Source organism: Sarcophilus harrisii, chromosome 2, assembly GCF_902635505.1.
Source record: "Sarcophilus harrisii chromosome 2, mSarHar1.11, whole genome shotgun sequence".
NCBI classification, from domain to species: domain Eukaryota; kingdom Metazoa; phylum Chordata; class Mammalia; order Dasyuromorphia; family Dasyuridae; genus Sarcophilus; species Sarcophilus harrisii.
The window spans coordinates 629391125-629400585 of NC_045427.1; the positions used below are offsets into that span (position 1 = coordinate 629391125).

General features: G+C 54.6%; 1 protein-coding gene across 2 annotated transcripts; it reads left to right on the forward strand.

Moving 5' to 3' along the window:
* The first annotated feature begins 409 nt into the window (after positions 1 to 409).
* On the forward strand, positions 410 to 8801 carry CRABP1 (cellular retinoic acid binding protein 1). Of its 2 annotated transcripts, none has more exons than XM_031956778.1 (5): positions 410 to 525; positions 1451 to 1562; positions 1815 to 1993; positions 4494 to 4607; positions 8493 to 8801. In XM_031956778.1, the coding sequence occupies exons 2-5, from the start codon at positions 1493 to 1495 to the stop codon at positions 8541 to 8543; spliced, it is 414 nt and encodes a 137-aa protein (XP_031812638.1). In that variant the 5' UTR covers positions 410 to 525; positions 1451 to 1492; the 3' UTR covers positions 8544 to 8801. The 2 variants fall into 2 exon arrangements, with proteins under 2 accessions (XP_031812638.1, XP_031812639.1); XM_031956779.1 differs by lacking the exon at positions 410 to 525 and adding an exon at positions 1140 to 1204.
* The last annotated feature ends 660 nt before the right edge of the window (positions 8802 to 9461 follow it).

The window sequence follows — 9461 nt, forward strand, 5'->3', positions numbered from 1 at the left end:
AAAGACTTTGCACAGCGACTTGCAAAAAAAGGAAAATGCAAACGTTTTTGCGTTCTAATCCAGTAATGTTCCTGGCTCATGCTCTAACTTTGCACTGGTGAGGTTTGCAGCGGCGGGGTTATTGCAGGAGAAAATTGTGGCCGGAGCTTAGCGGGTGAAACCCGGTGCACTGGGGCCGGGGGAGAAGCCATGGGGGAGATCTCACCCTCCCGAGCAGCTCTCGGAGCAAGCAGACTGGCAGGAGACGTTGCCTCCGTGCCCGCGCTCCAGGGACAGAAGGACCAGACAGGGCGGGCTCTGCTGGGCTCCGAGTGGGTGCCGGCGCCACCCTGGCAAGGCCCGGGTGCAAGGGAGAGAGGCCGCCCCCTGAGCCCGCCCCTGGGGAAGAATCTGGGGCTGCGGAAGTGCGTGCGCGGCCTCTGGGGCGCGTCTCTCCCGCCCTGGACAGTAGCAGCCGCGGCAGCAGCCCGAGCGCCTCGCACAGCAGCGCAGGGCGCAAGCGGCCCCGTTTCACCCGAGACCCCGGTGAGCACCCACGCGGGTCCGCGAGCCAAGAGCCCTTTGCCCCGGGAGGCTGAAGGCGGGCTGGACGCCAGCGCTGGCCGGCGGCTCCCCGCCGGAGGGGTCGGGCTCCGGGCTCCGCTGTCTTTCGATGGGTGGGGCGGGTTTGTGGGCCGGGGGAGCGAGTCGGGGCATTCTTCCTGCATTATCAATAACCCCCCGCTCCTCTTTTGGGGGGACCCCTTTCCTTCATCTCTTGCTGTCTTCCACGAGGGGGCCATTCCCGGGTCACCGGGGCTCTGGTTACTCGGGGACGGGGACTTGGCAGCGCTGCGGGCACTGGTCAATTATCTACAATTATCTCCAAAAGTCCCCCGCCTGCTGCGGACTCTCGCAACCCCGAGTGGAAGAAAGTGGTCACGTACACGCAGGATTCCCCCCCGTGGAGGGCACTTTACTGCACCAGAGACGATTGCAGTAGTCCAGCCAGCGTCTATGGCTGGGGAGGGAGGAAGGGGTGTTCTGGCCGCTTCTGCTCCCCACCCCGCGCCCAATTACAGCTCGGGAGAGGAACGACCCGCAGGGGTCCCCTCCCCTTGTTTGTGAGCCGAGCGGGAGGGGGGACTCATCAGAGCATCCTAGACTTAGAGATCTTAAAGGGCATCAAATTCAACTCCCTTGTCTTGCACGTCAGGAAACTGAGGTACCAAGAGGTTAAGGGTCGTCCAGAGAGCTAGAGACCTCGGACCATCTTTCTCCACGCCCCGCGTGCAGGGGGCGGGGCGGCCGTGCGGCCCGCAGCCGGATCCCGAGGGAGCAGGGGGCGGGGGCAGGGGCGGGCGGGGCGGGGGGTGGGGTGGGGGCTCTCCGCTAGTGACTTCGGGGCCGGCGGGTGCTGGGCGCAGTCCCGCAGTCGGCTCACAGCGAGCGCTCGGCTCTGATCCCGCAGTTCCCCCGCCCCGTGCACCGGCCTCTCGCCCAGCCCGACGCCATGCCCAACTTCGCTGGCACCTGGAAGATGCGGAGCAGCGAGAATTTCGACGAGCTCCTCAAGGCGCTGGGTAAGACGGCCGGCCGGGCTGGAGGGTGGCAGCCCCTTCCCCGCGAGCCGGAGCCTGGGGGCTGGGGCGAGGCGCGTCTGCAGCGCCCGGCCACCGTCTGTAGCCCGGACCGTCCCTTCCCTCCGGGGCCGGGCGCTCTGGGGAGGCGGACCGGGCCCCCGTACGAGACCCCCGCCCCGTTCTCCCTAACCCCCCTTATCCCTGCCCGCACCGACCCGAGCTCAGCCCCCTCCTTTCCCTCCCCGGGGCCAGGTGTGAACGCCATGCTGAGGAAGGTGGCCGTGGCCGCGGCCTCCAAGCCGCACGTGGAGATCCGCCAGGACGGGGACCAGTTCTACATCAAGACCGCCACCACCGTGCGCACCACCGAGATTAACTTCAAGGTCGGGGAGGGCTTCGATGAGGAGACGGTGGATGGGCGCAAGTGCCGGGTAAGGAGACCCCGGTGGGTGGGGACCAAGGGCGCCGGACCCCGGAGCCAGGTCATCCACTTTCAGTGCGGGAAAGGGGCTGGGGGATGAGACACAGCGTAAGTGGCGGAGCCCACTCCCCGGATCCGCGCTCGTCGCCCGGCTCTGCCCCAGCCTCGGTCCTGGGTGCCTGGAGCCGCGAGTCACTCCCTTCCCTCCCCTTTAGCCAGCCGAGGCTCCCCGAGCCAAGACGTCCCCCGCAGCTTGAGCCAGCCCACCTAACCCTCGCTCTGTAATCTTCAGGCTTTGGGTTTGGGGAGGGGGAGGCAAACGCTTCGGACCCGACTTTCAGCCGGTCTCGGTCCTTCCTCGCTGGCCGGATGAGCTTTTTAAAGGCCTTTTTTGTCACCTATAAAAGGGTCCCGTGTCCTCTGCTTTCTACGCCCAAGCCCAGACTGGGAGGGGAGGTGTCCCTGAAGCCAGAGGGAGAACTGCCTCTTTTTACTTCCAACCAACTTCTTCCGTGAAATATTGGGGTCTTGTGGCGGAATAGTTTTTTTCCCACCGAAGTTCAACTTTTCAATGTCTTTCTCCACCCAGGCTCCCAAGTGACTATTCTTAAACAGCTTTATTATGTTGTTCTTGTTCGCAGGTGTAAATGATGGTTCACCCTTTCCCTCCCCACCTCCTATTTGGCTAGGAATGTGTTGGAGGAATGCTTTTGGATCTAGTTACAGTCAGCGAGGGGTGGACCACGGGGTAAATTTCCCTCGATGCAAAAAAAAAAAAAAAAAAAAAAAAAAAATGCCTGATATTATGCATTCTAAATGCCAAAAAACTAGGAGTCTGAAAAAGCCTGGCTGCTCATCCTTGAAAAAGAAAGAATCAAAGAGGGGGATGTGTTTAAATATCTCGTCTTTCTTCCCCACTGGTTCTAAAGCAGCTTTAGACTAAACCACAAATACGGGAAATAAAAAATCCTCGGCCACCTTCATTTCTGTCTTTGTAAAGGCGAAATTGAATTTGGCCCTGCCTCCTCCTGTAAGGGGAAGGGAGCTCTGCTCCTGCTTAATGAAAGCCTCCTAGGGCAGATGGAAAAGCAATTGGGCCAACTCCCCATTATTTGAAGGTTGATAGAACAGACTCCCCCTTCCCCTTTAAAAAAGAAAAGGACTTTATAGTGCTGTTTTAAAAGAAAATAAGAAACAAACTTCTCCGGAGTGCGAAGTTATTTATTTACCCTCCGACTGAGTTGTTCCTTGGCGTCCAAAGCCATGGGATGCAGCTAAACAACCTTACTCAGTTTTAAATGTTTGCTTTCCACCTTTAAAAACATGTTACAGGCTGTAAGTGCCATCGGTTAGGAGTCTGAAGTCCTAGTTAAATCACTGTTCACATAGAGAGTAGTCTCGTCAAGTTAGAACAAAAGCCCCCAAATTGGATGGAGAATCTGCCTAATAAGAGCAAAAAGAGACTTAATTTGGACACATTGTTGAGGAATCTGTAGGTGGGGAGGCCAGATTTGATATAAAAGTTTCCCAGGGCACACAGTCTGGAGAGCGGGCCTTTATTTATTCCAACCCCCCTCCCACCCCTGATGCTGCCTAATGAATGTTTCCCATGTGTTAGTTATAAAGAGATTATGTGTCCATTCATTACTGCTCTCCCATATCCCCCCCTTCACTCCATCCCCAAAGCCCAGCTGTTCCCCTGCTTTGTAGAATAATAATACAACGCTGGGGAAGCAAAACAGAGGGGGTCATCCTTTGCACCTCATCGTCCTCCTGCAGCACAAGAGAAATCATCTCCCCCGGCCATCCTTGCCAGGACCATTCTTCCTTCTTACGCTCCCAGCAAGGAGCCCGATATTTCTCCTCGGGCCATCTCTGGTACCCAGGAAGGGATCCCTGGGCTTTTCCAAGACTCTCGGATGCCCAGGTTTCCCAGAGAAGGCTTTGCTTAGCCCAGAATGAGTGCAGAGTAAATACTACTAGTAAAAAAAAAAGAGTAAATAGTAAAAATGAGTTTTCAGCAAAGTAAAATATTTTAGGTGTCAAAAAAGAGATCCCCCATACAGTTAAAGGATGGTTCTTACGGCTTGGAGGGTGGTGGCTCTTGGGTCATTGGCTCATAAAACACTCTTGAGTTTCTTCTGGCTTGAGCAGTTTTTGATTCTTATGTGCACTGGCATTAATTAAGCCTCTACATGCCTTAAAGAGGGCTGTCTTCGTGTATTTTAAGAAGAAAAATTGCATTTTCTTAATTTGTATTTCAAGACGTAAATTGTGCCTGAGGACTGTGGACCATCCATCTCCCTCTGCTCTAAGCGTGTTTGTACTGCCACAAGCCACTTAACCAGCCTTCATTTTGGTTTTGTACCCTTCTGTCAAGGTGCCTTTCTGGCCCCCCTTGTTATTGATTGTGTGCTTGTGCCCCCCAGCAGCCATCGCTCTCCGGAGCCCTCATTGTTGGCCCTGCGCTGCTAAGTAGAATTGATGGTGCTAATGTTTTCTGACTGCAGAGTTTGCCCACTTGGGAGAATGAAAATAAAATCTACTGCACACAAACTCTGGTGGAGGGCGATGGCCCGAAGACATACTGGACCCGGGAGCTGGCCAATGACGAGCTGATTTTGGTAAGGCTCTTCTTAGAAGCGGACGTTTCCCGGCCACTTTCATTGTGGTGGGACCTAAACTGACTTCATCCCCCTGCTCCTGCTGCTTCCACTCATCCGGTTGCCCCTGTCTTATTCACTTCTGTCTTTGTCTGACCTATTTCTCTTGTCATATCACCTATTTGTCCCCCTTTCTCTTTTTCTCTCCCCCAGTTTCTATATCTCTCCCTCTCCTTCCCTCTTTTTCCTTTCTCTTTCTCCTTTTTTTTCTCTTTCCCTCTTTCTCTCCCTCCTTTTCCTTCTCTCTCTCCCCTCTCCCTTCTTTTTTCCTTCTTTCTCCCTCTCTTTCCTTGCTCTCCTCCCTTCCTTTCCATCTTCCTCTCCCTCTTCTGCCTTCTTTCTCTTAGTCTCTCACTCCCTCCTTTTCCTTCTCTCTCTCTCCCCTCCTCTTTCCTTCTTTCTCTCTCCTGCTCTCTTTCCTCGCTCTCCTCCTCTTTCTATCTTCCTCTCTCCCTCTCCTGCCCTCTCTATCTCCTTCCTTTTCCTTCTCTCTCTCCCTTCCTTCCTTTCTTTCTCCCTCTCTTTCCTCGCTCTCCTCCTTCCCTTTCCATCTTCCTCTCTCCCCCTCCTGCCCTCTTTCTCTTAGTCTCTCTCTTCCTCCTTTCTTTGTCCCTTTCTTCATCTCATCCCTTCTGCTTTCTCTCTCATTCCCTGCTTCCACACATCTCCCCCCACCTCCCAAGGATAAGATAGGGTTGTCAGAAGCTGTCTCATGAGAAGTGAACTCACTGTATCCTGATAAACCTCATCACTTGTAGAGAATGCAGTGGACGTTCAGCAGATGGGAAATGGGGAGAGAACTGCAGTCCATTCTGCAGTTAATAACAGCCACCTTTAATTCTGTAGCTCATTAAAATTATAGAAAGCACTTTGCTCACCCCATCACCGGGGGGGGGGGGTGGTACTCCAGTGCTATCTCCATTTGGCAGAAGAGGGAACAGAGATTGGAAGGGAGGTGATCCGCCCAGGGTCCCCAGAAAATCCAGGTCTCTGTACCCTACGGCTAGCATTCATTGCATTAGCCCCGCCAGTCGGTACCTCCCCAAGAGCTGAGCCTGGGGTGAAAGAGCCCTGACTGCCCTCTCAGAGCATAGCGTAAGAGCCTGACCGGGAGGCTGGGCTGGTGATGGGACTTGGAGTTTATTGGAACCGGTTTTCCCCGGCTCCGTTTGTTCTTCGGTTAACCAGTGACTTGTCACGTTTGTAGCCGTCTCTTGGCAGGAACAGCTAGAGGTCACCTTGCCAGTAGGAGGGTAAATGATGCTCCCGGGGAAGCAGCTTCTGGCTTCGCTTCCATTTTTGCTGTACAAGATGAATACCAATTACACATCTCCTTGAGCCCTGTAAGGAGCCAGTGAGGGCCCCGTAAGTCCCTTTCCATCTTGCAGAGGAGAATAAATAGGAGATGACCTGCTCGTGGACCACCTGCTAATTGGGGAACTGGGATTGAATGCAGTGCTCATAATTCCAAGCCCGATAGAATTCATTTCCCTAGGATAGGCATTTATTAAGTGCCTGCTGTTTACCACACACTGTGCTATCTCCCAAGGATACAGACATAAAAAAAAAAGTCCCCTGTTAGCACAATGTCTGGCACTGAATAAAATGTTGGTTCATCGAGCGGTTCTACAGAACAGCTCGTTCACAGTGGAGGCAGCAAGTGCAGAATCATCCGAAGCTTGTAATGCCTTGGAAGTTTGGGTGGGGTTCCTGTATTGATAGCTTGGGGACAGTGGAATCTGGAACGAGACCATTTATGACTCATTTCCCTGTTCTCCAGTGGGTTCCCTCATCGATCCTGACCTAGGCAGGGGCCATAAGTGTCAGACCCGGAACCATCTCAGAGCTAGAGATGGGGGGTCCCCAGAGGAGGAGGAATTAGGGTGCGTTCTGCCTGACCCAACAATAGGATCCGTAAGGGACAGACTGTCCCATTGGCGCCTTATTACGGAGGCGCTTCTGAATTGCCAAGGAGCTGCTCCCAGTGGGAGTGAATAAGCTCCCCATTTCTGCTGGATGGTCACTCGTCGATGTCACTCAGCTGACCCTCTTGCTTTCGGCCTCCTGGAAAATGGGACTCAGAATGCCCCCTCCAGGCAGAGTCACCCTGACTCTTCTGTGACATGCTGGCTGTCTACGCCATCGGGCCCTTGGGCCTGAGACTGGAAGTGCCGGGTTGGGATGGCCCGCTGGGCTGGGAGTCATCTTCCCATCCTTCCCTCATTCACGTTTTGAACAAGCGTTTTTTGTTAGAATGAGGGTAGGCCAGCCCATTTAACCATGGTCGGCAGATAATGGCCTTAGGGGAGGGTGGTTATTAATTGGTGGGTTGGAGCTCTGTTTTTAAAAATGACTCTAAAGACTCCAAGGGCATTTCCCCCTTCCCCTGTGTGTTCTTTTCCATGTGTCAGCTGCAGGATGGGTGAAGGAGACCAACTGTAAATGAGAGTTGTCTTTGGGAACAGATTAAATATTTTAAGATTATAGATTTAAACTGGAAAGGGACTTCAGAGTCAAGTAGTCCAGCACACATCCCCTTCTATAGATGGGGAAACTGAGGCCTAGAATTAAATAACGGTCTGTCAGGTTAGGAATGAGAGATGGGGCCTGAAATTCTAGTCTTGGGGCTGAGGGCCGGTGTGGTAGGTAGGAGACAGGTAGGAGATGGATGAATTGGAACATTGATACAAACAGCCAGGGTATTTATTCTGCTCACTATATGTCAGGCTCTGTGCTCTGTCCTGGGGAAATGAATTCTAGACCCAAATGGATGCACATAATGAATCCCACGTGTATTCAGATTCATGCTGCTAAAGTTATAATTATCTGAAATAGGAAAATTGCTTTCAGCCCAATGGAAATATGTATTCCATCAACAATTCATATTTATACTAATTGGGACCTCGTAGATACATAAGCACGACAGGCCCTCAAGGAGTTTACTTCCTAAGGAGAGAAGGTAGGGGGGAGTTGGGGGAATGAGGCTCAAGGTGGCAAAGGAGGAGGAGTCTGCAGAGTGATTCTCGGACACTGCACGTTTCCATGCTCCCCTGTCTAGACCCCTTCAGTTAGTTTTATGTCCGGGGCCCACTCACCTCTTGCTCGCTCTCCTGTTGTAAAGGCATTTTCCCGTGAGCATAAATCATGATTTCTAGTTTATAATCCCCTGGGTTGTCCCGGGCTTTGCCCCTTACAGATGTTTTAAGGTGGAAGAGATGCTAGGAGGCAGCCCTGGACCCTTGCCGTCCTCTGTAGGGTGTGGGAAAGCTGAGACCCAGAGGGGGAGGCCGGGCCCAGGATCAGGGAGCTGGAAGGGCTGTCCCAAGGTCAGAGGGATGGCGAGTGAGGGCTCGGTGACCCCCCAGCTGCTGCTGTCTCCTGAATGCAAAGGCAAGGTTAGGTTTGGGCCCTCGGGGTTTTCAGAGTGAGAAGGAAAATTGGGCTTTTTCACAGCCATGACTGAGGAAGCAGGGACTTAGCTGGACCCTGGGAGCCGCCTCCTTTGGCCCCTCTGTCTTCTCCCAGCCATGGTTCTGAGCCCACGAGACCCAGGCTGGGGGATGGATCAGCCAGCACAGAGAGCAGAAGTAGAACAGAAGGGACCCCGTCACAAGAGCCAGGGGCCAGATTCTCCCTCTCGGGGGGGTAAAGCGGGGGGGCTTCCCAGGGAACAGAGGAGCCCTTTCTCCGTCTCTGCCCCCGCCCTCACCCCGCTGCCCAAGGCCTCTGTCTCTGCCCTTTGCGTGAGAAGCCGGGCAGACGGACTTCCCCAGGGGCAGGGATGGCGTCATTTACCAGAATCCCCCCTTCTGCGCTGACTCCCGCTTCTCCTTCTTCCCCCTGCAGACTTTTGGGGCCGACGACGTCGTGTGCACGAGAATTTATGTCCGGGAGTAGGAGGCCGAGCCGCTCGGTCCTGGGGGTGGGGAGGGGGGTAGAAGGCATGTGAACCCATGTTTGTGAGGGGCTGGCTCCTTGGGGGCCCAGGACCCGGCTTCCCGAAGCAGCCTCGAGCGACCCCGATGTGGGGAGAAGCCCGTTAGGTGTGTCCCCGTTGTGTTTCCCGTCCTCCCTCCTGAGATGTGCTCTCCTTGTGTCTGCCATTTTGTATCTTGGAGCTTGTATGGTTTGAACTCATTAAATTTGTTGGGCGCATTTCAAGTTTCCTTCTTATTTCCTGGCAGAGCCTCTCGGTCTCCGGCCGCTGATTCTTTGTTCATTTACTCATTCGTTCCACACATGGGCAAGGAGGGCGGGGGGCACGGTGCCCCTCAGGGAGCTTTCCCACATCAGGGTGGCCCTAAATCCGTCTCCCAAAATACCTGCTGGTAACGAGGGGGTGCAGAGGATGCAAGAAGGGCTCGGAAGGGACGGGCTCTGGTCAGTCACCCAGCACTTATGTACCAGGCACGGTGCCCCTCGGGGAGCTCCCCCGCCTCTGGGTGGCCCTAAATCCGTCACCCAAAGTACCTGCTGGTAACGAGGGGGTGCAGAGGATGCAAGAAGGGCTCTTGCTCAGAAGGGATGGGTGCTGGTCAGTCACCCAGCACTTATGTACCAGGCACGGTGCCCCTCGGGGAGCTCCCCCGCCTTGGGGTGGCCCTAAATCCGTCACCCAAAGTACCTGCTGGTAACGAGGGGGTGCAGAGGATGCAAGAAGGGCTCGGAAGGGACGGGCTCTGGTCAGTCACCCAGCACTTATGTACCAGGCACGGTGCCCCTCGGGGAGCTCCCCCGCCTTGGGGTGGCCCTAAATCCGTCACCCAAAGTACCTGCTGGTAATGAGGGGGTGCAGAGGATGCAAGAAGAGCTCTT

Excerpts from the sequence above, each read along its gene's own strand:
- CRABP1 (XM_031956778.1), top strand. The coding sequence starts at position 1,493 with ATGCCCAACTTCGCTGGCACCTGGAAGATGCGGAGCAGCGAGAATTTC. Across the intron at positions 1,563-1,814 it reads CGAGCTCCTCAAGGCGCTGG|GTGTGAACGCCATGCTGAGG; the intron begins GTAAGACGGCCG and ends CCCCGGGGCCAG. Across the intron at positions 1,994-4,493 it reads TGGATGGGCGCAAGTGCCGG|AGTTTGCCCACTTGGGAGAA; the intron begins GTAAGGAGACCC and ends TTCTGACTGCAG.